The 14,969-nt window shown below is 52.0% G+C and overlaps 2 protein-coding genes across 6 annotated transcripts in view; one reads left to right on the plus strand and one right to left on the minus strand.

The window, feature by feature from the left end:
* The first annotated feature begins 1,095 nt into the window (after positions 1 to 1,095).
* Positions 1,096 to 5,607, plus strand: B3GNT9 (UDP-GlcNAc:betaGal beta-1,3-N-acetylglucosaminyltransferase 9). The gene has a single exon (XM_074401955.1). It carries the CDS (start codon positions 3,097 to 3,099, stop codon positions 4,501 to 4,503), a length of 1,407 nt encoding a protein of 468 aa, XP_074258056.1. The 5' UTR covers positions 1,096 to 3,096; the 3' UTR covers positions 4,504 to 5,607.
* Positions 5,212 to 14,969, minus strand: part of PHAF1 (phagophore assembly factor 1) — a 36,272-nt gene continuing 26,514 nt past the window's right edge. For 4 of the 5 annotated variants that reach the window (XM_039476524.2, XM_074401957.1, XM_039476528.2 and 1 more), the window contains 8 exons: positions 12,123 to 12,256; positions 11,627 to 11,710; positions 9,886 to 9,968; positions 9,398 to 9,441; positions 8,858 to 8,901; positions 8,660 to 8,718; positions 7,349 to 7,421; positions 5,212 to 6,658 (listed from right to left, as the gene is read on the minus strand). In XM_039476524.2, coding sequence (XP_039332458.1) covers positions 6,572 to 6,658; positions 7,349 to 7,421; positions 8,660 to 8,718; positions 8,858 to 8,901; positions 9,398 to 9,441; positions 9,886 to 9,968; positions 11,627 to 11,710; positions 12,123 to 12,256 — 608 coding nt within the window. In that variant the 3' untranslated portion in view covers positions 5,212 to 6,571. Of the gene's footprint in view, positions 6,659 to 7,348; positions 7,422 to 8,659; positions 8,719 to 8,857; positions 8,902 to 9,397; positions 9,442 to 9,540; positions 9,681 to 9,885; positions 9,969 to 11,626; positions 11,711 to 12,122; positions 12,257 to 14,969 lie in introns of those variants that run through there. The other variant, XR_012518270.1, reaches the window with a different exon arrangement.

Here is a 14,969-nt window from a genome sequence, read left to right on the forward strand (position 1 = left end):
CCCTAAGTTTCTGCCTTTGACAGTTGAATGGTGGGTTGGACTGCCTGCTGGGATGGGAACCCCAGGGGAAGTTAAGGCTTGCTCTATTTGGGACAAGTTGGACATGATGTTCTTGCAGGGCATCCATGGAGAGAATGTGAGGACAGCTGGGTCTGTAGTTCTGAGCTTAGGACCAAGGTCCAATCTAAAGACTGATGAATAGACAGGTGGGAGTGGATGGGGTGGCCCCAGGTGATGTCCTGAGGGATTACCCACCTGCTATAATGGAGGCTGCCAATCAGTCAAGACTGAGGAGCATCTGTTGGACTCAGTTATAAGGAGCTTACTAGGCAGGGGTCTTTCTGCCTAGTAAGGACCCCTAGTGGGGGCAGCCGGAAGCTGTATCACAGGAGGGAATGATAGGTGAAGCCGCAGAGAAAGCTGGAGCAGAGGACTCCTGATTACTTTGTGACCAGAAAGAGTGAGGTTCAGGGTGGAGAGGTGGATTGTTATTGTCGTTGTTGTTGCTTGCCAGGTTGGAATGCAATGGCTGGATCTCGGCTCATTGCAGCTTTCATCTCCCAGGTTCAAGTGATTTTCCTGCCTCAGCCCCCCAAATAGCTGGAATTCCAGGCATGTGCCACCACACCCAGCTAATTTTTTCACCATGTTGGCCAGGCTGGTCTTAGACTTCTGGCCTCAAATGATCCACCCACCTTGGCCTCCCAGAGTGTTGGGATTACAGGCATAAACCACCATGACTGGCCTTTTTTTTTTTTTTTTTTTTTTTTTTGAGAGTCTCCCTCTGTCACCTAGGAGGGAGTGCAGTGGTGTGTTCTGGGCTCTCTACAACTTCCGCCTCCCTGATTCAAGTGATTCTATTGCCTCAGCCCCCTGAGTAGCTGGGATTACAGGCACCCACCACCATGCCCAGCTAATTTTTGTATTTTTAGTAGAGATGGGGTTTCACCATGTTGGCCAGGCTGGACTTGACTTCCTGACCTCTAGCAATCCACCCACCCCAGCCTCCCAAAGTGTTGAGATTACAGGTGTAAGCCACCACACCCAGCCAGAGTTGGCTTTTTTTTTTTTTTTTTTTTTTTTTTGAGACAGAGTTTCACTCTTGTTACCCAGGCTGGAGTGCAATGACTCGATCTCAGCTCACTGCAACCTCCGCCTCCTGGGTTCGGCAATTCTCCTGCCTCAGCCTCCTGAGTAGCTGGGATTACAGGCATGTGCCACCATGCCCAGCTAATTTTGTGTGTTTTTTTTAGTAGAGACGGGGTTTCACCATGTTGACCAGAATGGTCCCGATCTCTTGACCTGGTGATCCACCCGCCTTGGCCTCCCAAAGTGCTGAGATTACAGGCTTGAGCCACCGTGCCCGGCCTCAGAGTTGGCTTTTTAAGGTTGAACATTGGTGGGAAGAAGCCATCAGGAGCAGATCTAGCCCTTGGGCAGAGGATGGGGCTGGGTTCTTAGAGAGTGGTGGAGGGTGTCTATTCCAGGCCCCACCACATGCGATGGGACCAAGGAAGAGAGAGCTGGCAGCTGAGCTGGGCAAGGACTTAGCCCTCCATCCCAGACTACCTCTGCCCACCTGGATCCCAGAGCAACCCCTTAACCAAGGCCTCCTTGAGGAGCCTTCCCAAGCTGTCCCCATCCCTGCCAGTCCAGTATGACCTGCAGCAGCACAGACCTGATCATTTCTACTGCAGGAGGCTTTTCTGGGGACCAGAGAATTCAGAACTGCACCTGGGTCTGGGCTCAGGTTCATTAGCCCCTGGGGAGATAGGCTGAAGTGCTTGCCTGTGAAATTAAAGCAGACTAAGTTGGCCCCCTGTTCTGTATCCCAGTGGATGGATGAGAGGGGCAAGGAAGGACAGATAAAAGAATCCTGGACTGGCTGGCCACGGTGGCTCACGCCTGTAATCCCAGCACTTTGGGAGGCCAAGGAGGTCGGATGATGAGGTCAGGAGTTCAAGACCAGCATGGTCAACATGGTGAAACCTTGTCTCTAGTAAATATACAAAAATTAGCCAGGTGTGGTGGTGGGTGCCTGTAATCCCAGCTACTCAGGACGCTGAGGCAGGAGAATCGCTTGAATCCGGGAGGTTGCAGTGAGCCGAAATAGCGTCACTGCACTCCATCCTGGGCAGCAGAGCGAAACTCCCACCTCAAAAAAAAAAAAAAAAAAGTATCCTCGACTGAATTTCAGAAGACCTGGGGGCAAAGCTTTCTGGCCCTTGGATCCTGGGCAAGTAACTTAACTCCGCAGGAGCCCCCAGTGTTCCCATCTGGGCATGAATGAAGAGCTGCTGGCAGGGTTGTCCTGAGGATTGGGTGGGCTGCCTTGTTTGTCCCGTGCGTGTGTTTACTGGAGGTCGGAAGCATGGCAGAGCCAGAAGTGAGAAGGTAGCCATGTGTCTCAAGGGCAGCGTATGCACCCTGCCTGATGGAATCAGAGCTGCTGAGGAGAGGCCTGCAGGACAGGCCCGGGATGGTGGCCAGGTTCATGCGCATTTGGAACCGGCCCGCTCTCTCAGGGTCTCCTTGCAGCCTAGGCTCCGCCCCACTCCGGAGAGGCAGGATGGGGAGTGGAGCGTTGTGGGGAACTAATCAGAGGAGTTGATGCTTCTTTCCAACCCCCGGAAAGGCGAATTTGGGGTGTGAGCACCAAGAACAGGCTTTCCCAGAGGAACTGACTGTGAGGAGGCTCCCTCGCAGAGATTAGTCCCCACTCGGAGGTTGGGAGTGCTCCTGGCGCGGGGGCGGAGCTGAGCTCCAGAGGTCCGGGCGCGCACAGCTGGAGGGTCACGTGGCACGGCCCTGGTCCCCCTTCCTGCCAACGCTGCATCTGGCTCGGGCCAGTCCCTGGCGGTCCCTGGGACCCTGCACTGAGTCCCGGAGGCCAGGGCGTCCGGGGCTGCGCCACTTCCGAGGGCCAAGCGTGAGTGTCAGGACCCCAGGGCCCGACGTTGAGGGGATGGCAGGGGTGGAAGGGATTCGGCCTCAGCGTGGGGGAGGCGGGAGGTTAGGGGCTGAGGCTCCCTGACTCCCTGCCCGGCCCTGCGGCGCAGTCCTGGGCCGGAGCTGAGGCTGGTGGAAGTTGGCTACATGGGGGAACTTCTTGTCCCTTCAGGCTGCCCGTCCCGGCCGGGAGGAGGAGAAAGACCAGGGGCTCCACCGCCGGTTGTTGGAGCCCCCCGCCCCCGGGCGTGGCCTCCCGCCCCTCGTCTGGGGAGGGCGGGGCTCGCTGCCCGCGGCTGCCGACTGCGACCCTTCCAGGGGAAGGAGGGCACTGGCAGCGCAGAGATGAGGAGGCTGCGCCTACGCAGGGACGCTTCACTCACACTGCTCCTCGGCGCCTCCCTGGGTCTCCTACTCTATGCGCAGCGCGACGGCGTGGCCCCGACGACTAGCGCGCCTCAGGCGCCAGGGAGGGCGGCACCGAAGCCCACCCCTAGACTCCGCACTTTCCAGTTACCCGATTCGGGTGCAGCCCTGCCGGCCTACGAAGGGGACACGCCGGCTCCGCCCACGCCCACGGGACCCTTTGACTTTGCCCGCTATTTGCGCGCCAAGGACCAGCGACATTTTCCGCTGCTCATTAACCAGCCGCACAAGTGCCGTGGCGACGGCGCACCCGGTGGCCGCCCCGACCTTCTCATTGCTGTCAAGTCGGTGGCAGCGGACTTCGAGCGGCGCCAAGCCGTGCGCCAGACGTGGGGCGCGGAGGGCCGGGTGCATGGGGCGCTGGTGCGCCGCGTGTTCTTGCTGGGTGTGCCCAGGAGCGTAGGCTCAGACCGGACCGACTCAGGAGAGGTCGGGGGCGCGCGAACCCATTGGAGTGCCCTGCTGCAGGCCGAGAGTCTTGCATATGCGGACATCCTGCTCTGGGCCTTCGACGACACCTTTTTTAACCTAACGCTCAAGGAGATCCACTTTCTAGCCTGGGCCTCAGCTTTCTGCCCCAACGTGCGTTTCGTTTTTAAGGGCGACGCCGATGTGTTCGTGAATGTAGGGAACCTCCTAGAGTTCCTGGCGCCACGGGATCCAGCGCAAGACCTGCTTGCTGGTGACGTGATTGTGCAGGCGCGGCCCATCCGCACACGGGCCAGCAAGTACTACATCCCCGAGGCAGTGTACGGCCTGCCCGCCTATCCTGCCTACGCGGGCGGTGGTGGCTTTGTGCTTTCCGGAGCCACGCTGCACCGGCTAGCTGGCGCCTGCGCGCAGGTCGAGCTCTTCCCCATCGACGACGTCTTTCTGGGCATGTGTCTGCAACGCCTGCGACTCACGCCAGAGCCTCATCCTGCTTTCCGCACCTTTGGCATCTCCCAGCCTTCAGCCGCACCTCATCTGAGCACCTTCGATCCCTGCTTTTACCGCGAGCTGGTGGTAGTGCACGGGCTCTCGGCTGCTGACATCTGGCTTATGTGGCGCCTGCTGCACAGGCCACATGGGCCAGCCTGTGCGCATCCACAGCCTGTCGCTGCAGGCCCTTTCCAGTGGGACTCCTAGCTCCCCACTATAGCCCCAAGCTCCTTACTCGGATCCAGGATGGAGAGCGAGGAAGCTTGAAGGAGTTTCCCAGGCAGATCACCAGGGGCCTGTTTCCACAGGATCCCCACTGGGTTGAAACCTGTGTAATGGTGACACTTTGAGCTAGCCAAGACTGGGTGGTAGAGAACCATCTCTTGTCTAACAGGCCTCAGAGAAGCGGACATGTCTGGTCCTCCTAGTAACACACACGTATGTTCAGGTAGGATGGCAGGGACTCATGGAATCCCTACCACACTCCTGGGTTTGGAACCCCTAAGGCTGACACGGACACACGCAGGAGGCCCCACAGGGAGATGAAGGGGCCCCGGCTGCCACAGCCGTCATGAACCTGGCAGGCACTCTGCCACAGCTCTATCTGAAAATAGACATAGTGCTTCCCACAATCTCTCCTGAGCCCAGGTGTGGCTGAGCACCAGGGATGAGCCACATAAGGGACAAATGAGTGCACAGTCCTACCTAGTCTTTCCCCAGCTCCTGAACCCACACAACAATGCCAGTCTCCCACTGGAGGCTGTATTCCCTCAGAGGAGCCAAGGAATGTCTTCCCCTGAGACTCCACAACTATTCATTTCCCCATATTCTTCAACCACTCCCTTGCTCAAAAAACCAATACCCACACTTAGCTTAGTACAAACATCCCAGCAACAGCACATGGCAGGCCATTGCTGAGGGCATAGGTGCTTTATTGGAGAGGGGATGTGGGCCAGGAGATGAGGAAGGTTCCCCCATTCCAGGAGGATGGGAAGAGTCCTGGCTGCCCCTGACAGTGGGATATGCAAGGGGCTCTGCCCAGGCCACAGTCCAGATGGGAAGACACCAGTCAGTCACAAAGTCATGGGAGCGCCACACAAGCCTGGCTGTAGGCCCAGGAACCATATAGGGGCCTGAGGCAGGTCCCCTGCACATTCATGATTAAACTATACAGGATGAGGCTGTACATGAGTTAATTACAAAAGAGTCCTATTTACAAAAATCTGTACACACATTTGAAAAACTCACAAAATTGTCATCTATGTATCACAAGTTGCTAGACCAAAATATTAAAAATGGGATAAAATTATACATTTCTCTTCTCAATTCTTTTTAAAAGGATTAATCTTTTTAAAGCACATATATGCTACTTTCCATTAGCAAGACCCATGAAGGGACTGAGCAGCCAAACCTTCCTTGAGCCCCCAAAGGCTTTGAGCCATGGCCCAGCCAGGGGCTAGTGCCCAGGGTTGAGGCAGGGAGCCAGCCCACAGTGCAGAACAAAATGCTGAAACAACAAAAGTAGGAAGATGTCTTTGGCTAAAACTTTGGCATTAAATAAAAGAGGCAAACAGGATGGAAACACGCAGCCCTGCCAGCCAGGTTGGGGCAGAGCAGGGACACGGGCAATCTTGAAAGCTGACTCCAAGAGGGGTGAGAACCAGGCCTGGACATGTTCCTGGATGGTAGAAAGCTGCGTTTCAACCAGTTTGGTGTGCCCAGGCAGGGAGCGCGTGCAAAAAAGGAACAGGGAAGGGCAGGTGGGCCACCCTGGCCACAGCCAGCTTGTCAAGTAACTAAAGTGGATGTAGTGCAAATGTCGCAACCAAGTATTACAGACACGCTACCTGCTTGCCATAAGGGTCACATGGCAATGTGGGGCCAAAGGCAGGAGCTTGTTCTTATCCTCAGTGCCTGTGCCCTCAGTCACAGAAAAAGCCCCAAGTCTTCCCAATGTGCATGTGACAAGGGTTGATGTGTCCTGCCTCCTTGCATGTTAGTTGAGAGCTCCTGGGTCCAGGAATCAAGGTTCAAAGTTTGTGCTTCTCTTTGCAGTCTGTGTACCCTGCTGGCATCAGCAGGCCAAGGACGGACAGAATATCTGGGCCGCTCAGCCCATGGCAGGGTACCCAGCCTGAGCCCAACTTCAGAGTATCACAGCAGCCCTTCAACACTGGCCAGGTGTCCAAGAAAACCCACAGGGTGGTACAGAGGCCCACTGGGCAGGATGTGATGCACAGTTACATGGGACAGAGGGGCATGGGTGGTGATGTCCCTAGGGGAGTTCCGATGTTCTCAGGTGGGTACCAGGCCTAGGGGGGCCATACAGGGTCACCGAGGCAATGTGGTTGTTCTGCATGACCTGGTGTGAGAAGAAGACAGTGGGTCAAGGGGTAGAGGCAGAGGGATGTAGACCAATCCTGTGCAAGAAGGCTGGAAGTTGTGTGACACAACTGCACGTGAGGGCTGGGCTTCCCGACTCCGCAATCTCCCCTGGTCCATGCTAAGGGCCCCTCTGCCTGAGATCTGCTTGTTCATCAATGGTTGATACATAGCCTTTACCACGGCCATTTGTCTAGTCCTTCTGGAACTGTTAAGTGTCTGCTGGAGATACTGGCATCCACAGGGAAACAAGGGCAGCTCCTCCTTCTGCCAAGTCACTGGGGCCTCCAGAGCCACTCACTACCCTACAATGCATTCACATGCCACTGGAGGGCCCTCAACACCCTGAGCTGGGCCCCACTTGCCCTGTGGTTCCCCCTTCCCTTCTATACTCATGTTTTCAGATAGAAACTTGGGATCCATTACTTCTCGTCTTGTTGGATACAGACCACTGCTTTGGCCTCTGTGACCCAGATTTCTCAACATCATTTCTGAACCCTCACTGGTAAGTGTGAGGAAGCCAGGTATGCAGCAGACAGGATTGCGGGAGAAGGATGAATCTGCCCAACAGGGAAGTTAGGCCCTCCCCAGTTTCCCTCCACTATTTACCTGGCCCTGCCATGACCAGCAACCCCCCAAGCAGTTTATTTCTAGGGCCTCCGTGGCTTACCTCAAAGATCATTCGCTGAAGACCAAAGCAGAATGTGGAGCCAAATGGGTTGGTGTTGTTTGGGGAGGAAGACCTGAGGCCAGAGATTCAGAATTAGAGGGGCAGACAGAGGCCACGGCCTTGAAGCAAGGCAACCAGTGTTCTTTGGGGTGTGGGCTACTGGCCAGTATCCTCTCATGGCTGTGAGAGTATGTCTGTTTTCCACATAGGCCTGCAAGGTCCTCAGGGTAGGGATGGCCTCACTCAACTCAGAATCCTACATAGTCCAACAGGGCACAGAAAGTTACTGTGGCACTGGAGTAGGGTGTGAGGAGCCAAAAGGGCCCTCTCGAGAGAGAATCTCAGGCAGCATGGCAACCAGGAATGGGGCTGTGGACTTCAGCAAGCAGCAGCTTTGAGGGAAAAAGAGAGCCCAGGAAAGCCAGCCAATCCCTCCTTCCTTCTGAATAAGAATTAGAAGGCCCCCATATCTGAAGATAGGGTGGGGAGAGGGGAACTACCCCTGGGACAGCCTATCAAAAATGAACACACAGAACAGTTGGCTCAGTCCTAATGTGCAAGGTGGGGCAGGAAGTATGCTTATGGCAACAGTAGAAACTTACGTAATTTTTTTTTTTTGAAACACAGTCTCACTCTATCACCCAGGCTGGAGTGCAGTGGCGTGATCTCGTCTCACTGCAACCTCCACCTCCTGGGTTCAAGCAGTTCTCCGCCTCCGCCTCCTGAGTAACTGGGATTACAGGCGCCACCACACTCGGCTAATTTTTGTATTTTTAGTAGAGACAGGGTTTCACCATGTTCGCCAGGCTGGTCTTGAACTCTTGACCCTGTGATCCACCCACCCTGGCCTCCTAAAGTGCTGGGATTACAGGCATAAGCCACCATGCCCGGCCCAACTTCTGTAATTTTTAAGAAACATCCGGCCGGGCGCGGTGGCTCAAGCCTGTAATCCCAGCACTTTGGGAGGCCGAGGCGGGTGGATCACGAGGTCGAGAGATCGAGACCATCCCGGTCAACATAGTGAAACCCCGTCTCTACTAAAAATACAAAAAATTAGCTGGGCATGGTGGCGCGTGCCTGTAATCCCAGATACTCAGGAGGCTGAGGCGGGAGAATTGCCCGAACCCAGGAGGCGGAGGTTGCGGTGAGCCGAGATCGCGCCATTGCACTCCAGCCTGGGTAACAAGAGCGAAACTCCGTCTCAAAAAAAAAAAAAAAAAAAAAGAAACATCCACTCTGTCAGGCTTCCCTGGGCTTTCTGGGCTCTAAGGAGTCCGGTGGGGTGGCCAGAGACATCAGACTCCCACTCACCTGTGCAGGACAACAGGCTTCTCCACAGGGTGGCCCAGGAGCTCCTGGATGTTGTCCCACTGCAAGAGGGATAGAGGGGAGCAGGGGTTAATAGGGACATGAACATGTCTGTGACCAATGGCTGGCCCAGAGGACACAGCCCATAGGCTATGTCCACCCAATTCTCAGGCTGTATCAGGTGGGAAGATAGGCGCTCACCTTACTGTAGGTTGTGCATGTTTCTGTCTGACCATCTGCGTTTTCTGAAAGGAAAAAGACAGTGGGGCAGGTTGATAGCTGGCCCAGCCTACCCGCAGCACCAGCCCTAGGTAGGATCCAGACCTGGTGACGCTTTGCACTGGGGCTGGAGTACATGGGGAGGATTAACAGGCTGTTCTGGAGTTCCAGGGTGGAAGAGGATGGAGAGGTGAAGGCAGGCCAGTCAGGTGTGAGCTATACCAACTGGCAGTAGGTGGCAGGCACCAAGGATGGGCTGGGGACCGCTGGATGATAATCTGTAATAAGAAACTCTCCCCTCCAGAGGCCAGCAATCCATAGTCACAGGAAAAGGCCTCAAGGGCCTCTAGGAGACTCACACCAAGAACACTGCAGTCCCAGAACAATGAGCCCATCCCAGAGGAACTGAGGCCATGGGTAGAGGCTCCACATACTCAACCATTGCTTGGATCTTTCTCCCTTCTCATAGTGGAAAACAAACTCTAAAACCCCTCCTTTACCCTGAGAGCTTTCACTACTCACCTTTCTTTATGGCTAATGGGATCTTGAACTCACAGCGATGATAACTAGAGAGAAGACAGATGGGTAAAGGCTGCGCCTCCTAGGAGGCCTGACCACTCCCATATTCCAACCCCACACCCCAGGAGAAACAGAACCAAACACACCTGCCCAAAGCCTTGGCTCTGAGCCCCTGACAGTGTTCACTGGGGGAGGCCAGATTTATGCACGGAAGTCGAACAGAAAAGATCCTGGCCCTGGGGTCTGGAGAGCTATCACCTTGGATAAGCTTTCTGAACCGATTTTCCTAATTATAAAATGGGTTCAAACAGAAAGATGTAAGGCATTGGACACTGTGCCGGAACACAGCAAGCACTCAGGAAATTTGCTTCCCATGAAACAGCAAGCATTCAGGTGTTGATAAATTAGTGAACACCCAAAGCCACAAGCTCTTTCCTGGGGTTTTCAGCCCAAAGCTCACTTCACAGCAGGGAAGGCACAAGTGTACTCACATGTTGAAATTATAATGTCCAGGGTAATTGGTGTGTAGAACGAACTTCTTCACTTTGTGTGTATTTGCATCAAAGAGGATGTCCTGGGATAGAAAACAAGCGTACTCAAGGAGGAAATGTTATTGAGGCAGGGCAGAGGCCTTCCAAGGGCATGTCCAACTTGGGACACCCAATCCACTCCACAATGAGAATGCCTGCAGGCATCACCTTTCTTCCAGACAACAGTTCAGGGGATAACTAAGGACAACCAGCTTTTATACATTTTCAATGAACGGGGAACCCAACCATCTACACAACCAACAGGCACAGGGGTTGCAGCTACCAGTTTTTGGGTACAATAACATTGTAAGGGAGAACTTTCCTGCCAATGGCACCTGATAAAATTCCACTGAGAGCAGATTTTGGCTCTAAGGCTACCAAGAAGAATCAGACACACCTGATTGAGACGGAGTCTCACTCTGTTACCCAGGCTGGAGTTCAGTGGCGTGATCTTGGCTCACTGCAATCTCCAACTCCGGGGTTCAACCAATTCTCCTGCCTCAGCCTCCCGAGTAGCTGGGATTACAGGCACACACCACCATGCCTGGCTAATTTTTGTAATTTTAGTAGAGACAGGCGTTCACCATGTTGGTCAGGCTGGTCTTGAACGCCTGACCTTAGGTGATCCACCTGCCTCCACCTCCCAAAGTGCTGGGATTACAGGCATGAGCCTGGCTGTGCACAGTGGCCGGACCCCACACTCACTCGCTCACACACCTCTTGCTGCTCTGCGCCTGGCTTGCCCTTGTCAGGCATGGAATTCAGGCAAGTAGCATAAGCCAAATGCACCCTGCTAGACTGAGTGGGAGAAATGAGCCCAGTGAGCCCAAGCAAAAACTCGGGCAAAGGTGCCAACTGCCATAGAAGTTTCCAGCTGGAAAAGCAACCCCCTAAGGTTCTTGAGATACTATCATCACTGGCCCTTGAATCAGAGGTCCAGCTGCAACAGCACTGGAAGTTCCCTCTTGACGCCATCCTACTCTCAGTTCATGATCCTACAGCAGCTCCCCTACTTCTCTCGGCTCCTGTGTTTGGTCTTTCCCACATGGGCAGACTCAGTCTCTCCTCTCTCCCTCTCTGAAATCTACTCTTTGCTGCCTCAGGACCTCAGACCCTGGCTCAAAGGTTACAAGACCCGTGGTCCAAGCCAGCCCTACCCTCTGAGATGTTTCCTGCTGAAACATTGTTTACACAATCATTTCTCATGCTTGCATGTCACCCACCAGCTGGACTGTCTGCACTAGACAGCTACCAGCTACATCCAGCTCCATAGATCTAGAGCGTAGGGTAACAGCAATGTCTCTGAGGTGGTCCTCTAAAAATATATAAGCACACCCCACTGTCTGTAAGCCTTTTCAGTCTCCATTTTGTTACTCAAGAGGGTCCTATACTTTACAAGAGGACAGTTCCCCAAACAGCTTAACCTGAATGATTTCCAAGGCCTCCATCCGTGGAACATGTTTCCCTCAGAAAAGAAGTCAACATGTACCAGGGAACCTAGTGTTCCTCAGCAATCCTGGTTGCAGGAAAGGTCTACTTTGTTACCAGAGCCTATGCAAAACAACCCTGGGCAAAAGCCACCTGGGGCTAGGCTCCCCAGTGCCCAGGCATGGTTCCAGCTACATGTGAACACACAAATGTGCAAAGGTACACTGTCCATCTCAAAAGAAATGAAAGCCTTCTCTGAGGAATCACAACTTACCACTCCAAGAGTGAAATAGTTAAAAAAGTAGTCATTGCACTTTGATGGAACTTGTTTATGAGGGGAAGGAGAATGAATTTTCATCTGTAGGGAAACAATAACCATAAATTAAAATCCATCCCTCTAATACAGTTCTGGATTAACTGAAAGTCTACAAATTGTGTTCCTTGTGTAACAATAAGCTGTGGTGCAAGCAAGAGTGTGGGGATTCTCAGCTGCTGGTGCTGACCAATCTAGGAGGAGAGGTGGCTAGCTGTTGTTGACTATGGATTGGGCCTTGGTCTCCAAGGAAAGGTAAGGACTATGGAGAGGGACAGAGTCAGGGTAACTGGACTACAGGGGTTAGAAAATAGTTTTCGATTTACTTTACCATTAGCTTTAATTAGAACAAATTCTATGGGAAAATAGCAAACGGTTTATATTTACTCAATATTCAATTGGTGTTGACTGAAAAAAAGGAGAGAGACTGCTTACTCTACAAACACACTTCCCCTACCTTGTCTTCTGATTTATAGAAGACTTTGTGTGGAGAGCCAAGCATGCTGAGAACATCTTGGCAGGAATCACCAAAATACACTGAACGTTCAAATACCCGCATCTTGGCATCTGCTAATAGGCCAGGTCCACAACCTGCAGAAAACAAGAGCGAGAGGTCATCAGGTTATGGTTAGGACCAGAGACCCTGACCTTCTGGGGGGTCCCAGAGAAGATACTGGCTGCATGGTACATTATTAGGTCTGGTGAGGGCCAAGACTGCATGTAAGCAGAAATATCAGGTCACCAGGGCTTAAGACTGTACAAGAGATCACTATGTATTCAAAATAATGCCAGGGACTCATTCAATGCCCCACATGTGACATGGAGCTCTGGAGACTTCATTCACTTACTCCCTCACCAACTGTTTTATTGCCTACCATGGGCTAGAACATTGTGCTACACACTGAAGAAATAAAAGTGAACAAAAGCAGTGCGGTTTCTAGCCAGACGTGGTGGCTCACGCCTGTAATCCCAGCACTTTTGGAGGCCAAGGTGGACAGATTGCTTGAGCTCAGAGTTTGACACTAGCCTGGGTAACATAGTGATACCTCATCTCTACAAAAACATACAAAAATTAGCTAGGCCTGGTGGTGGGTGCCTGTAGTCCCAGCTACTTGGGAGGCTGAGGTGGGAGGATCATTTGAGCCCGGGAGGCAGAGATTGCAGTGAGCTAAGATCATACCACTGCATTCCAGCCTGGGTGGGAGTGAGACACTATCTCAAAAAAAAAAAAAAAAGATACAAAAGTACTTCTCAATGGTAACCCCTAACCAGAGACTGAACCTGTAAGACCGCTCTATCAACAAGTAGAGTGAAACATGCATTAAGTCCCTAATTCCACAAAAAAACCTGACACAGCCCTCCAACTCAGACAAGAACCATTATCACTCGAAAGGGACAAACCAGCGAAGCAGAGGAATAAAAGACCTTCTGATTTGCCAAAAGTTTATTCTTTGGGAAGAATCTTTAAGCTCTGACTTTTTCTAATATATTTCAGAAATGGTTCCAGTTAATGACACATACACAAACACACAAATGTAGAAGTGGTTGTTGAACAGTAAAAGACACACCAATAGTAAAAAATTCCCTATTTTGTGGAGGGGGAGACAAGGTGTTTTGCCCCCACCTCCCAGCAAAAAAAAGATGCCAAGAATCTGAGAAGGACTGTAATTCCTGGTGCCATGATAATCACTGACACCACCTTACTCAACACAAGGCTTTACAGTTGTCGAAGTTCTCTCAAGTGTAACAATCCATTTGCTATATGCAGAAGCTTCAGAGAATCCAAATCTGAAATAACTAGATACTGAGTTCTTCAACTTACCCAAGAATCTCTATTCTCAGCAAATATAAATATACATCAAGGGGCAAATAAAGGCTTAGACAGGCCTGGGTAACCTATAGAACCCACCAAAACTCCTGTCAAGCTGGACTATGGGCCCAAAGTATCCAGTGGCTAAATACATTTTTTTAGGTGCCAGATATGTGTGATATCAGATGGGGGCTGCAGGGAAGGAACCCTTCATAGGTGAGTTTTCTCTTTTGTCTCCCTCTGCTTAAAGTATATCCAGGTAGAATTACCCACAGTTTCAGGCTACTTTTTAGTTTGTGATTCCCCAGAGTGTGTCTTTCCACAAATTATTATTGTGGGAAACCAAGAAAGCTGAACTGTCTCCCTGCATTAGAAGCATCACAGCCATACTCCATAAGGAAGCAGATATGAGAAGAGAAGACAAGGAAGAGAAATGATTGGGTCGAGAAATTTGTGCTTGCCACAGGAAACTCTCAGTGAAGGCGGTAACTCTGTGAGGCCCTGACTTAAAGCGTTTGCCCTGCTGACAGTGTAAGCAGTGACCAGTGTGACTACGGGGAATGTGCTGTACAGGTGGCAGACAGAATCAGCTGAGAGCCCATTCTCAACAGGCTCCTCTTGTTGTTGCCTGGGATGATTAATGGCCCTGATCCTTGACCACCCTGCTGTTTCAAGCAGTGATCTTGGGGAAAAAACACACTAAATCACTTGACCTTGCTGCCACATCTCAATTCTCTAAAAAACCATAGCTCAGGCTGGTGGCTCACACCTATAACCCTAGCACTTTGGAAGGCTGAGGCAGGAGCACCACTTGAGATCAGGAGTTTAAGACCAGCGTGGTTAATATGGTGAAACCCCATATCTACTAAAAATACTGAAATTAGCCTAGTGTGGTGACACACATCTGTGATCCCAGCTACCTGGGAGGCTGAGGTATGAGAATAGCTTGAACCCAGGAGGTAGAGGTTGCAGTAAGCTTAGAACACGCCACTGCACTCTAGCCTGGACAACACAACAAGACTCTTATCTCAAAAACAAAACAAAACAAAACAAACAAAAAAAGCAAACACAGCTCAAATGTGACACTCTTAAGCGGTTGTTCCGTCTAGACTAGAAAATCACATCTTAAGAAATTTCTGGATGGGCATGGTGGCTCATGCCTATAATCCCAGCACTTTGGGAGGCCGAGGCATGTGGATCACCTAAAGTCAGGAGTTCGAGACCAGCCTGACCAATATGGTGAAACCTGTCTCTACTAAAATTACAAAAATTAGCCAGGCGTGGTGGTGTGCGCCTGTAGTAGTCCCAGCTACTCGGGAGGCTGGGGCAGGAGAATTGCTTGAACCAGGGAGGTGAAAGTTGCAGTGAGCCGAGATCACACCACTTCATTCCAGCCTGGGCGACAGAGCCAGACTTTCTCTCAAAAAAAAAAAAAAAGAACGAAAAAATTCTAACCTGGAGATTGTGAACTGTCTAATTGTTCACAGAAGTGGG

The sequence above is a fragment of the Saimiri boliviensis genome, chromosome 1 (genome assembly GCF_048565385.1).
Source record: "Saimiri boliviensis isolate mSaiBol1 chromosome 1, mSaiBol1.pri, whole genome shotgun sequence".
Classification (NCBI taxonomy): domain Eukaryota; kingdom Metazoa; phylum Chordata; class Mammalia; order Primates; family Cebidae; genus Saimiri; species Saimiri boliviensis.

Excerpts from the sequence above, each read along its gene's own strand:
- B3GNT9 (XM_074401955.1), top strand. The coding sequence starts at position 3,097 with ATGGGGGAACTTCTTGTCCCTTCAGGCTGCCCGTCCCGGCCGGGAGGA.